General features: G+C 37.7%; 1 protein-coding gene across 1 annotated transcript in view; it reads right to left on the minus strand.

The window, feature by feature from the left end:
* Positions 1-492: 492 nt before the first annotated feature.
* Positions 493-15,339, minus strand: part of vat1l (vesicle amine transport 1-like) — a 39,268-nt gene continuing 24,421 nt past the window's right edge. The window contains 6 exon segments of the mRNA NM_001079278.1: positions 493-2,864; positions 6,863-6,946; positions 8,438-8,632; positions 11,870-11,925; positions 12,352-12,455; positions 13,503-13,645. Of these exon segments, the coding sequence (NP_001072746.1) occupies positions 2,766-2,864; positions 6,863-6,946; positions 8,438-8,632; positions 11,870-11,925; positions 12,352-12,455; positions 13,503-13,645 (681 nt within the window). The 3' untranslated portion in view covers positions 493-2,765.

Below are 15,339 nucleotides of genomic sequence, written 5' to 3' on the forward strand. Positions count from 1 at the left end.
TCCCCAACTCTTGGTAATATAATTTCTGTTGTTAATCATTGCAGGCAGAACCCATATCAGCACACTCTTAAGGAGTCACTTATGAACACAAGTGCCATGGGTTAGATGCAAAAAATGTGCTTTTTTTCCCAACAATGTGCTAGTTTTCACAGAGTTACAGTAAAGTAATCTTTGCTGCAACATGTACAGGCACCACTGTAGCGTTAATGTAGGTGTTTTTTCAGAAAAGGCATTGGCATCAGAGGCGGGTCAAGCCGACCGGGCACCCTAGGCAACCCGGTCAGCAACCTCGCCCCCACTGTGTAATGACAACCGGCGGGGGCAAGAGAAGGGAGTGCGGGCTAGAGGTAGGCAGGAAAGGTTCCTGCCTGGCGCCCCCCAATCACCAACGCCCCCTCACTCTCAAAAGGCCTTGTTTTAAAAAGAGTTCAGAAGCCCAAAACAAAAATAATAATCATAACTTATAAGAACTTAACATACAACGGTACAATGCTATGCTGATCATTTTATATATGTTATTTTTTCATGTAAACAGTTTTGTAGGCACAAGATAACAAAAGCTCTATAGCAACAAAGACAATCAAACAATGTCTCACTCTATTTCACGTTGGCTTCAGTTGCAGATTAAGTAATATAGAAAGAATTAAGGCAAACAGAGAAAACAGCTAGTGAAAAGAATCCAGTGTAATGAAAATAGTGGACATACTTTTAGACTTACTCTGTCTGAAAAGTAAGGTCAGGCTCTGAAAATGGCTTCACCACACCAGCATTACAACACACTGGTTATGTTCTGTGGATTTCTACGGAATTCATATTCTTTACAAAGTATTATGAAGCAATATTTACTCCATTGTGTTTTAGTGGTCTTCACCTATGGAGCTATCATATGGACTTAGCAGAGTTTTACAGAATAATTAATACTGTGCGGTTGAAATACATTTGGTATTAGTGCTAAAAATTTGGTACTTTAGATCATAAATACACATTCCCAAATATTTTGAGAATTTGAGAGATTTCTCTCTGCTTAGACTATTAACACCCACACCCCAATATATCCCATTAGTTATAACTGGATGTAGTGCAAACATGTTGGAATCATGATTATAAACTCTTAACAATCCCATACTCCACAACAAACATATTTGATTTCACAAGATTCCTTGTCTTTACTTATTTTTGTAATATATGTGATACAAGCCATACTGTTGGGCACAAATGGTTTCTTCTGGGAGTGACAGTGACTTAAGGCTGTAGTACTATTCTATGACAAGTTATAAGATGTAGTAATTAAAAGACACTGATTTTGTTCCAATGATTGTAGTATAAATGGTGTTGGTGACTTTACTAAACCCCTGAGCATTTGAGTGTTGTCTTATTTACGGCTTTAACAGGAAAAGGTAGGCTAGGGTACTTGTGTATACTGTTTTACCAAACTACCCAATATTTTGAAGCAGTTATTTGGTGGTCTTCTCTTGTCCTTTTCCTGATGAACTGAATGTATTCTAGTGGGGATGGGGGGAGGGGAGTGAGCTTTTTATTTGTATTTTCCCTTTGATAAAAACCTCACCATTAAGCTTAGTTTTTTTTTTTTGCATCAGACCTAGTAACCTATAGCAGGGCTCAGCAAGTATTTACTAGTCAGCTTTTGGGACACAAACATATCATTGTTTGCTTTGTGGTACAACACTTGGTGCAAAATTTTTGTAGTTTTTTGTAGTATTTTTATATAGTTTCATATATCAGTAGTATTTTTATATAGTTTCATATATCAGCCCAATTATATAAAGACTAGGGTTACCTTTTCTGTGTAATATTTAGATAATTTACCATATTTATGTAGTTTTGTTTTGTTTATTATGGTTCCTCTTCTATCTAGCACTTTCTTATCTAGGATAATACAGAGCTAAAACACCATCGGTTCCATTTAGTCCCTGATTAACGTAATTTAAGCTGACTCAGTGTTGATACTAAATATAATTAATATAGCTTTGAAATAACTCTGCTGCCTGCTAATTCTATGAAATGAGGTATTTTCTCATGTGGAAGCAGTGGGCAGTTAATTGGTACAAAAATCCCCCAACGTTTGATTTATGTTGTTAGTTATAACAAGGATACTGAACTTGGTAATACAAATTAACACTCATTCTCCTGTCTTCTAGTGGAATTATGGTTTACAAACTGTAATAATCCAATTAGATTTAAAAAAAAAATGGTAAGGCTCTTAATTAGATTAAGCAATTCAGAACACAAACAGGACTTTCTTTTTAAAGCACCAAATTGGTTAACTAATTTGGGCTAAGAAGTGGGTGGAATGGGTGGTTATTGGTCACAATATGAAACACATTAATACTGAACAGGGATTGGCACTTAGTTATATCGGCAGTTCTGCTTATTGGCAACATTTAGTTGGAATGTAAGCCACCAGTATCAGCCATTAGCTTTTGCTACCACAGTGGCTAAACCTCTGGAATTTTCGTATTAATTGTTTTGGTTCTTAGGGCCTTTGGCTGCAGAGGATTTGAGAATCCAGAGAGTGGATGTTCACAGGAACAACTCTATAAGCCTATTCCATGCTATGCTAGCCCCACTAAAGGCTGCCAACTAGACATTTACTGCCACATCAAAAACAACATTGTTCAACAGCTTAGAGCTCAGCTGACTGCAGACAAATACAACACACACTGTACTACAGCAGGTTTGTTCAATGATGCACAGAGTAGAGTTTCCAGATTCATAAATTGCCATAAGACTTTCTCAGGATATCCTCACTGGATGAAAGGCATGCGTTCCTTGTTCTCAGTGTCTCCTTCATGGTCTTCTTCTTCTTCTCCTGCTTCACTGGTTTCTGTACTGTCATTGGCCATCTAGAAGCAAAGAAATATAGGAAATGACAAATGAAAAGCATTTATACCATGAAAACAAATTACTCTGCTTGCTATGGGTTACCAAAACTTCTGGTACCCAAACTGTATTCAAAGAGATATATATGGTTTAAACAGTACACCAGCAAATGCTATATATTTCTGTGGGATAGTAAGGTCTTGTTATTACACTGATATAAAGTATAAATTTTTAAAGATTCATCTTACCAATCTAAAGGAATGCTGATAAGTGCCATTTTGTGTAGTTATTGAATAAGAAACTACTTTGTTTCTTTCCTCACAATGTCTGCAAGAACTAGCTTATTTCCTGGCATTTATATGACTGCCTCTCCTTATTTTCTAGCATCAAACTGCAGACCTGCCTTGGTTTTTGAGGGTTATTCTAGTTATATAGTCAGGATTATTATTAGCATGTATTTATGGCAGGATACAATAGATTTAGATTTTCCAGCAACTTATATAAATAACTAGATGGCATTGCATTTGATGGCAAGGCACTTTAAGTGAGTTTTGACCTTTGAATTCTCTTACTAATACATTGCAAACACACTGCAAATGTTATCAGAGGCACTATTTTGGGAACTGTTTAGGATGCAGCCTCCCAGTGACACTCGCTCACTGCTGCTGATACTACTACTTTATTGTGAGCTCGGTAGACCCACACATAAAATAAAATGCAGCAGGGTTTTTTTTTACACCCAGGTGTGTCTAGTAGTGCATTTCCTTTGAACCCCACATTGTTTATAAAAGTTCTGATGCCAGCTGACAGTTGCAGTGGGACAAATAGGGAATAGCCCCAGACCAGAAATTATTACCTAAATGTAGTTAATGCCATGTTTTGGGGTGACTCGCTGCAGTCCACAGCCAACTGGCCTATGAATGGGCCAAAACCATAGCCTTCTGTTTGTTTTCAAATTATGTTTATAAAGTTTTCAAAGTAAACAAGCTAAAAATATAACATAACATCAACATAATACAGTTTTTAAGATAAATTAGAACTCAAAACCCTCTTCTCACAAGATAACAGGAAAATATATAAGGAGTAATTAGACTAAAAGGAAGTACTCTCCAGCCAGCAGTTAAGTGACCTTACCAAGTTTCAAGTTTCAAGTTTATTGTCATATACAAATAACAATGAAGCATCATTACTGTAATGAAATTTTTTTGACCCGTGTAATATTTATTATTGCTACCTTTAGTGCATAAAAGACATTTATTCAGAGAAGTAATACTGTGGGATTAATAAAAAGTGTAAGCGGAAATAAGCATTTATGGGCAATAAAATAGGGGGTTATTACTGTTATTTGCACATAGACCCATATGACTTTTGTAATGCTTTTTTAATTGCCTGTCAAGCTCACATTTTCACCATATCACTTTTTACAGTTCTCTATATGTTACATAAAAATTATAATAATATACTCTCTATGTATATATTTGCAACTTATTAATGTCAAAGAATAAAAAAAATACACAAATACCCCTGTTGAGGACATCTAAACTAACCTTAACATCATGGATAAACCAGCCAATCAAACCATACAAGATATGCATAGTGATATCAAACATACCACTTACTGGCCTACCCGAGTGGGTCAAGCCATATTTCAAGTAAGCAAAACAAGGGACCCAATTCACTGACTGAGTTTTGGGACACTAAGGGGCAGATTTACTAAAACTCAAATTAATCTGGTTTTATTTATTATTTTTAAAACTATGAATAAGACTTGTCACACGATAACCGCAACTTTTTGGAATTGTTGCATCTGCCATTGACTTCTACATGACCTTGACAGGTTTTATATGGAGAGTTTCCAGATTCGAAATTGTCACGGAAAAAACACATAAAGAAATCATGTCAAAATCGCAGCTTTTTTTCCTGTGACTTTTTTAGGGTTTGTGACTTTTTAGGCGTCAAAAAACCAGACACAAAAAAGTTGTGGGTTCGTAAATGCCCTCCTTAGACGAAAACAGAGCTCCCACACAAGACTTTATAGGATAATAACAGTCACTTACATAAATTCACTCTGCCTATGCAAAATAAAAGTTAAAGGACAATGAAAGGTTAATATAAATTAAAAGTAAGTCTAAAGGCATTCTTTTTAAGTACTTACTGCATATCTAAATTCCCAGATCCCTGCTTGCTTCTCTGAGATATGGTGCTGGCAGCCTACAGCAGTGTGAAGACTACAGTGACATCACTGAAATCTCTCTCCCCTTCCTGTAGGTGCCAGCGGCAGCCTTCCTATTCTCTGAGCATGTGTGTAACTTGATCCTGTCTCCTATTCTGAGCTACACATGCCCACCAGCCAATCAGAAGCGGATCTGGCAGAGGGGAGGGGGGGGGAGGGAATGAAACACATGTGCAGTATGAAGCAAGGAGGGAAAGGAAGGGAGAATACCTTTTTAGAGATGGATGCTTTTTCTAGAAAATGTGAAGTAAGTGTAAATATTTGAGTAAATATTTGATTAGGTGAGTCAAAAGCTTGGCGTTTTTACTAAACAATAGGAGGACTATTAGGCAGTATGCTTTTTAAATTTTGACTTGCATTCTCCTTTAAATACAAAAATATGTGTAGGCTTGTTATTAAAAATCTGTTATATATAATAAAAGTACTGAGAACTTAGCTTTCATTTCTATTCTTATTTTGAAAAAGTACAGTATGTTACTGCTGTGCCCTAGTTTCTATAATATTTGCATAAAATCTTGTTCTCTGCTATGTATAGATTAACTTACGTCTTTTAAGATTTAGACATAAATAATCAAGGATAATTTTAGCTTATTAGAAGAACACTAAATGCACAGTGTTTTTCTAAAAGGCTGTGCACAAAACATTTCTTCTCAAGCATATTGGCTAATGTTTTTGGTAAATTACTCCTGGCCATCTCATTTGGGAAGAAAAAGCTTCTGTGTCTGTGCTGCAAGGAACAGATGGTGGCCCTGTAGCACAATGACAACATCCTGAGTCATCAATGCTCAAACATGTTCTGAGATGGATTTTCTATAAACACATCTACATTGGTTTCTTTGCAACACAGGCGGTTTGTGTGAGTGTACAAACTGTACTTTGTTTTGCAAAGACCTACTGTAAACCCACTCTACTCTCGTTTTATAATGCAGTAATTGCTGAACTGCAGCTCCTAGAATCAAATGGATTTTGGACAAGTGTTTATAGAATGTGGTGGATAGAGAATTAAATTGAATACATTTATAACCCAAGGTTCCCATAGTAAAAAAGATTTAGCCACTGTTAATTGAGTTGGCAAAAATGATCCCATGCCAATAAATACCTGATTGGGCCTTGTAAAGATATTCATTGAGGACTGAGTTGAAATTTGATATGGCATAAGTAAAAGGAAATTATGCAGGAGGTAAAAAGCAGGAAACATATGTTTAATTATGAGACTGATTTATAGAATACTTGGAACAGGAGGAGCATAAGGATCATTCAAAAGTTGGAAAGGATTCTATAGTTATTTGGGGCATGGTTGAAGTGATATTATTAACAAGTGAATGAGCTTCTTGGTTGCTAATACTCACAGGCAATGCACAGATTATTTTTGGGTTTGATGTGCTGTGATGCATTTGAGCACTCATTTAACAAACCATAGCTGAATGCTGGCATGTGCCTCAGACACTGATATACACAGTTCTGTTCTTGTATGCTTGGCAACTTTACCAGTGACTGTATGGGGCCTGTAGCTGTGGAAAATGGACTAAGAAATGCAAATGTTAAATGCCTCTTTGTAACACAAGTCCATAGTATTTGCTCCATAGGATCCACAATATTAAGGGTCAACAGCATGTTAAATTCCTTTTTGGCAACAATATCTACGAAGGAGGGTTATGGTGAGTTGCAGACCCATCAATTATACTTATCTCTTACATACAAAATATAATTATGAATGAACTATAAAACCTGCAAAAGGTACTTTACTAGCTTCTAATGTATAATAAATGTATCTCTTTGGAAACTAACCAAAGGGGTTGGAGCTTTTTCAACATCCAGGATAAGTTTTCCAATATTCCCTCTATCATGGATTCTCTGCATTGCTTCTTTAACCTGGGGGGAAAGAAAAAAAAGGTTTGTCATCCAGTGCAGAACTCCCAAGTCACAGAAAACAAATTCTGAACAGCTATTAAAGGAAATCTAAAGCCCAAAAATTGTAAATGTAGTCAGAGTGCTTCTGACTGCACTATTGCAGTGTCAATTGATGTTCTATTTTAAGCAATTTCTGAGCTATACGCAGTTTTAGACTGCTAATTCCATTCTCTTTGGTTCAATAGCTTTAGCTGATCATGAGTCATTTTCTGTTTTTATGTATTTAACAGTCCCATCCAGGACTGGAAATAGGTTAGCTGGGTAAAAGCAAATAAGGGTAGGCAATGTTTCACCTACTAGATATAGTGGAAAACACAAGGAGGTAAATTAAGTGCTACATAAATGAACATGGCTTAACTACAATGTGTTTGTACTGATTAATGGTAATTCTAACAGGATTTAATTTACCCTGTTAAATTATAAACAGCATTAAATATTATAATATAACAAATGCAGCTATAACTTTAATAGTACACTGGAGTTTAGTGCAGAGGTTTTCAGTATTATGATATGGACAGTTTCGGTTTATTGTTTATATGCTAAATAAAAGAGCATTGTGATAATCTGAGACTGTTGCATAACTCTGCATTTTTCTCTCTGTGGGTTAAATTTTCTTTTATTCCTTCTCTATGTGACAGCAATAACAAAGACAGCACATTTGCCAGGTTTAGCAAAGAACAGTCCTATGTTGTAATATTTCTTAATTGTTCTGATTATTTTTTGTTTTTTATTAACAGAAAAACAGTATAAATATTATTTATTTAAATAATACAGTCAGGCTTTTACAAGTAACACTGGTAGTATGAACTATACTCTGGCATGTCCGATTAAACAGTTTGTTAGTTACTGCTTCAATCCTTGAAATACTGTATATCTATCCTGAAATATAACGTGTGCTCTGCCACTAATGGCTCTTACTCTCAGATGTTTACAGCTGCATTTCCGTGAAGTGGCTTTATAACTGGCCCTATTCATTTCCAATTTGCACCAGGCCTTCATAGCTAATAGCAACCAACCAACAAGTAGAATATACTGGTCTGTTCTTAGAAAGCAAACATCAGGTTGCTGTGTGTTACCAGACCTAGTACAAACTTCGAGACTTACAACACCCCCATATTCCTTTGTAATAAATATTCCAATCCATACTGAACACACATTTACTTTGTACTTACACCCTCTGGGGCTACAAAGCATCACATCTAGAGTAAAGCTGCTGTTTATTCCCTGTAGCTGCAAGACTAGAATGTAAAACTGTCTGAACAGGCAATTGATGTGCTTATTGAATATTCATGCAAATGCTAGGCAAACCAGTGTCAAGTCTGTCTCACTGGTGATAGCTATATCAACTATACAGGGTTTCTTAATTAAAACCATTAATTGCATAAGGAATGTAGTCTCTTTGGTGCCACATTCAATAGTTCCAACTGCTAATGTGGAGGAAAGTTTTCCTACCTCTTCCAACGCCCATAATGAATCAACCAAAGGCTTAATTTTCTTCTGGTTATACAGTGCAAGAAGTTTATCTACCACCCCCTTTATAACTCCAGCACGACCTTGTTTGAAAAGCAGGTTTAGGAGTGAGAAGCCAGCCATTACTTTATTTTCTTCATACAACTTGATGGGATTCACTTTTTCCACTTGCCACCACTGTCAAAATGTAAAGATGTAAAAGACTTGTGAATACATATGCATGATTTTAATTAGAAACAAACTTGGACAATGTTTTGCAGAATTCAGTGATTGAGGTACAACTGATATCTTTGGGGCAATATCACAAAGTCAACATTTGTATTTTCTCCTCTGTAATGAAAAGAGTTCAAGTGTTAAAGCTGAGACTGCAAAGAAAGAATCCTTTGCACTACAGTTCTGCTGTTTACACGTTTCCCTCTATTAACTGCAAAATTTCCACCCAAGAGAGATGGCTGAACGTAACAAGGGACCTATAAAACTCAATAAACATTAGCCCATTCATGCACATTGCAGTAGTTTTCCACGGTGCTGGCTTATAAACTTCTTGTTTTTCAAGTTGTGCTAAATGTTTATCTTTAGCTGTATGTCTTTTGCAATGTTAGAAAATATTAAATATTAAAGAAATTGTGGTGCATTTTACCAATTACAATACAGCACAGTTGTGTCAACTCATGTATTTATGCAAATACATTAACACAGAAAGCTACTCAGTACAATAAAAATATAATCATGGTTATTCCCATTGGTTACTGTTGTTTCTTGGAGAAGCTAACACAGCTAGTAAATTTTGCAACCTGGAGATAAACACAAAATGGTTCACTTAATAACACACCTGCAAATGCAAGTACTCTAAAAAGGAAGGGGTGGACAGCACATATTGATGCAATTACATAAGGTATCCAGGGACAAACATGCTCCTGCAATTCTAAATGGTTGCCAACATATCCATGCTGCCTCTTCTGATAAATTAATCGCAGCTAAAGGACCCTAGCGACTGCAATCCTGCATCTGGAGGTAGCCCCAGAGTTCAATAGGTTCACTAGACTTAAGCCTAGTGAATCTGATGTGTAAAAATGCAATTGTGTCTGTTTCAATCCAATACGTGCAACTGTAGTGGAAACAACTTGGATCATGGCTGCAATTACACTGAAATTATGGGGAAAAACCTGCATTATGGGTAAAAAAATGGGAATTTGCATCTGAAATTGTACTTTCCATACTGCACTTGCATTCAAAAATGAATCCCTGTATATATCCCCGCATCCTATTAGTAGTTCTGCATTCTGTTATAATTTTATCAGTTGCTACAAGTATAAAAGACCAAGAAATTGCACTTCCAAGTGCTCTGTTCCTGAGACACAAATTTATCCACTCCCATAAACTCAGAAGAAGAATATACATACATTATATGTGTAATGTGGCAAAGAAGTTTAGGTTCATTATAACTGTTTGCATACAAAATGCTAATGACATTAAAATATCACAATATTAAAAAAAAATAGATTTATGAGAGGCAGAATTCATATTGATCTCTTGATTAACAGAATTATTGCAGACGTCTTGAATACCAAATCTTCCCAGTACATACTCTCTCATACTCAATGACATTGTTTCTGCCATGCCTACAGTACCAATAGTCATGTAATTTACTTTTTTTTTTAACAATTTTAGAGCAAATTAAAAGTACATAGCAATACATTTTTTTTTTAGAAGCAAAGCTTTTAAGCAATCAGCATTAAGGTTTTCATTGTCAGGAGGGATTTTCCTTTGTGGGTATACACCTTCGGATCAGAGGGTATGTACGGGGGGGATAGAGTTAATGCATCCTTATTGGTGGCTGACCCTGCCCTATATAAGCCCAACCCTCCTCATATTCTGCACCTGAGAATTGGCCTATTCACATGAGCACTGATGCTTGCCTCTAGCTCTTGGTTCCTGCTCTCACTCTCCCTCTTAATCTGCTCCTGTTCTTGTTTGTGTCCTGCTCCTGTTCTTGTTTGTGTCCTGCTATTGTTCTTGTTTGTGCCCTGCTACTGTTCTTGTTCCTATTCTGTTTTTGTTCCATTGTTGTTCCTTGCTCCAGAGTCTTCGCCCACTCTATTTGTTCTGTCCTAGTCTTTGCCCGCTCTGTCCTGTCCTAGTCTTTGCCCTGTCCTAATCTTCACCCACTCCGTCCTCTCCTGCCATAATCTCTGTCCACTCCGTCCAGTGTGAGTCTACACTCACACTATCCTGCTTTGTCCCAGAATCTTCGCCTGCTATGACCTCACTCCTGACTGTTCCAGATCCTGCATCCTCTCCGCCCTGCACACTCCTTCCTGATCCTGGATCCTCGCACTCCTCATCCTGTTCCTGCATTCCTGTCTCTCCTTTCGGTGGATGCCTAATCTGTTGGCACAGTGTCAGTCCTCGCCTGAAGGGTTTATCCTCCTTAGCACCCCCTACCACTTCCTTGACATTATCCAGGCAGCAACATCTGCAGTAGGGCTTGGTTTACTATCTTTATCCAGAAGGATCTTTGTAGGGGGTTTGGTTCTTTCCATCTCATAGTAATACATTTCTTTCATGTAATTTACTAGACTGCAATCGACACTGGCACCTCTGTGAAAAACACTACATCGGCTTACTTGTACCATTATTCTACTGCTGGGAGCTCTGCCCTCAGGCATCAACCATGACAGAAATGAATGGAAAGAAGCTCAGGCACCTGTTACAATACTTGTATGCTTTAGGTTTATTTATATGATTTAATGAGGAAGAGATAACATCTTGAGAACGTAATTTTTTTTCTGAAGAATAGATTGTTTCTTCGCAAAAATCTAATTTTCTTTGCTTAAGCATGTCAGTGAAGAGAAATTAATTTACTTGCCAGACATATTTGATTCTCTCCCTTTTTTAAGAATCAAACACTGAAGAGTTGGGTGGCCTTTCCCCTTATTAGGACTCACTTAGGAATTTTCATGCCATAGCCATCACACAAAGCCAGCTTTGCCTGTCCCTGGACCTTTCTTTGCCTTTCTGCATTAACCTGGATTTTGAACTTAAATTTGTTAGCTACCTGCCCTGACCACTGGTCTGTTACTACTGTAGGTCTGTTAAGTGTACTAGTGATGTCTAGACTGATCTCTCCAGGTTACTAGGAGCCCCTGAGGCCAATGACACCCAAATCTGCTCTCTTTCAGAGAAAAGCTTTGGTGAGAAGTAGAAGCATGATAAAAGAAAAGACAAGGCACCTTTACAGAAACGAGAAAAAATCTTGCAATTATAATACAGTCATTGATTCTTCACTTTATATTTCTATAACACAAGCCAAAACAGAAGACAAACAATTTGTGCCTTTAAAAGTGTTACTGTGTGCTAAGACAATAAAAAACTAAATAACATATATTGCAGTTAAGAAATATGAAGTCTTACCGATTTAGCAAAACTGAAGAAGCTTTTAGTTTCTCCAGTTACCATATTGGATGAGCCTAAAACACAAAAATAATCAAAAATTTGGCATTCTTTCTGTAAGTAAAGCTAGTGGTTTAAATGTTGCAGGACAATTATTTTTGGTAGTTGTCATTTTACCAAAATGTCATTTGTAGCTTGTAAACATTGCTATACTTATATATTAATTCCACAAGTTTGGAAAAGATGAAAAAGAACAAGCTAAATAGTCATTCTCCCATTGGAGGATAGGTGCTAGAGAGGTTAAATATCATGAACCCAAAGTCAAAAAAATAACCCTCAGATAATTAGCATGTCACTTCATGTGTTGGCTGAATACATATAGTCACTGCAACTTCTAGCAGGTCCCAAGGATCTGACAGAGAAATGGAACCCTGGGTTCACAAGGCATTATACTAAAAGCAGGAAACAACAATTTCTACTGCAAATTATGACGAAGAACTCACCATATAATATATATGTTCCCAGTGGTTTAAGGAGACCAATGCCTTTTCCAGTGTTTTCACCACATAAACAGTCTAGAACAATGTCTACTCCATCAGGAGAAATTCTGTAAAGCAGAAAGAAGCAGGAAGCAGGTCATTCCACTGTGATAGTAAGTAAATAATATCAGCAAATACTATAGAATTTTACTTTCTGCAACTGACTGGATTTTAATGGCATTCTTAAAGGGTTTATTCACCTCTGTGTTAACTTTAAGTACGATGTAGAAAGTAATATTCTTAGAGCATCTGCAATTGGTCTTCATTTTTTATTATTTGTAGGTTTTTAGTTATTTAAATTTTTGTTCATCAGCTCTGCAGTTTGTTAACTGACTCCTGAGGAAACTGACCGTCATGTGTGTGTGACCTTAGACCAGTGATACCCAACCAGTGCTCACCACCCCCTTAAAGGTTGTTCCCAGTGGCCTGAAAGTTGGTGCCCATTTTTACATTTCTAGCTTGGAGGCAAGTTTTGGAAACACAGAGACACAGTTTTACTTCAAGCAGAGCCTCCTGCAAGCTAACAGTCCTCATGGGACTACTAAATAGCCAATCACGGTCCTTATTTGGAATCCACAAGAAACTTGTTTCATGCTTGTGTGGCTCCCTAACACTTTTTACATCTGAGTGTGGCTGCTTTACACTAAGCCCCACTGGGCACGGAATGATGTAAAAGCATTGTGTAATATGTCAGCGCTAAACAAATAAAGGATAATAATAAGTGAATTGCAAGGTGTTTCATTATTTATAATAAATGTAATATTCTATATAACAATACATTGTTATCAAAAATAACTTTTTTTCAAAGCATCTCCCAGGAACGACACTAAAAGAAGAATGAAACCCCTAGTAATAACACAGTCTCCCCTCCAAAGCCCTCCTTCCCCTTAATCCAAACCATACGCGTTAGTCCCCATTTAATGTCCCCGTTTCCTTATCTTTGTTCTGTAAAGCAGAGTAGTGCAACAGGCTTAGCGGGCACCATGTCACGCTGCTTCAGAGATGCATGATTTCATTATTTGTGTGGATTTACCCTTTAACACTGTACAATTAGCAAAACATTTTCAGAGAAACATACACATCAAAAGACATCATTAAAAAAAATACACATCTACCTTTTAACTTCCTGGACATAATCTGCATTTCTGTCAAAAAGATGAGTGAGAGAATTCTTAATAGCCTCATGTTTAAAGGATGAAGCAGTCCCAAAAACTCTTACATTGGGAATGGTGGAACAGAGCTGTGCCACTGCTTGTCCCTGAAATAAGAAAAATAATGACCTTTCTCACCATTAATACATACTCAGAAGAATGGTATTTGATTGCATGCATTCTTGTTATATACAGAGGTCTCAAGTTCCCAGGAAGTGCTCAGAACAAAATGAGTGACTTTCTATATTTTCACCCATATCACAGATGCCTGAGCTATTTACTAATGGAGGCAGGAGCTCACTGACCCATCTTCACCCACAGCCTGTGAATATATATGGGATCCTAACAGCAGTTCCAAGAGAATATGGCTACCTCCAAGTATCTACAAAGGTAGCAGACTAGTGGCAAGGGTTTGATATTCAAGTCTCTGGCAAGATAATCTTAGTCTAAACAGAAGCTCTGTGTGATTTCCATAAAGTTGGGACCAGAATATGTTAAGGGGCAGATCCATGACATAAGGTAGGAGGGGAAGCCCCTAGCTGGGTTAGATACAGATGGAGTATGGACAATGTGGTCCTGTTACTGATTTGATCGGGGAGGGAAGAGCGTGGAAGTTAACATTGGGTTGGAACAAGTTTTACCTTAGCAGCTCCTGACAGTATTTAGGAGGGACATCAAATAATGGCTAAATTGGGGCAGTCACAGCCAGTCAGGGGCGGGCCATTAGATCGGTCATTGCCTCCGCCGCTAATGACAAGCGGCGGAGGCAATGACAAAGTAGCACTAGGGGTAGGCAGGAGAGGCTCCTGCCTGGTGCCCCTCAATTGTTGTGCCCTAGGCAGCTGCCTCTTCTGCCTACCCCTAGTTCCGGCCCTGCAGCCAGATGGGATCCTTCTATGCACGGTAGCAGACTGATGATTAGGGCTGAGGCTAGTGGTTTAGAATAGATGCCGGTGTTATAGGGGGAGTGGCCTTAAAGAGACACTGACACCAGTAATTAAACCATTATTTCATAACATTGTTTTTTTTAACTATTTATAATTTTGCCTTAAACGTATTTGCCTAGTGCTTTTACATTACCTAACAGATGTTCCTCTATGAGGGGGCGGACATATTTGTGCAGCAGTCCATTAGCTTTAGAAGCTATAACTGACGGTTGGGAAGGGACAGTCAGGTCAGCAAAACAGTCAGGTTTAAAAACTTCATGGAACAATTACTTAAAAAAGCAGCTCTATCAGCGAATCTATCAACAGCCAACATGACCTACAGGTAACTTTAAATGTACATTAAAATTTTGAACAGTAGTTTTTAAGTGTCAGTATCACTTTAAGGGGGCTAGCCTCGGGTGCGAAACTTGATTTTCACAAAAGAAGCCTTTAGACACTAATAGGGTTAACTGAACAGACGTTTTTATCTTGATGATAACTATGTTGAAGTTAAATATAGAATGTTATTTTATGTTAACTTTTTAATAAGTGGTTGTGGCCTTTTCAAACTTGTTTAAAGGGGAAGGAAAGGCTAAGTCACTTGGGGGTGCCAAAATGTTAGGCACCCCCAAGTGATTTAGATCGCTTACCTTGTACCCTGGGCTGGTGCCCCTGTTAGGAGAAAAAAGCATCAGCCCAGGGTACCTGTAGGAAGCGCTTCCTCCTTCCTTTCTCTTCTGCCGGCGAAATCCGTCGGCCGGCGCATGCGCAGTAGAGTGAAAAGCCGACTTTAATGTTTAAGTTGGGCTTTTCACTCTACTGCGCATGCGGGCGCAAGCGAAAAGGAAGGAGGAAGCGCTCGCTGCTACCGCGGG

The sequence above is a fragment of the Xenopus tropicalis genome, chromosome 4 (assembly GCF_000004195.4).
Source record: "Xenopus tropicalis strain Nigerian chromosome 4, UCB_Xtro_10.0, whole genome shotgun sequence".
Lineage (NCBI taxonomy): Eukaryota > Metazoa > Chordata > Amphibia > Anura > Pipidae > Xenopus > Xenopus tropicalis.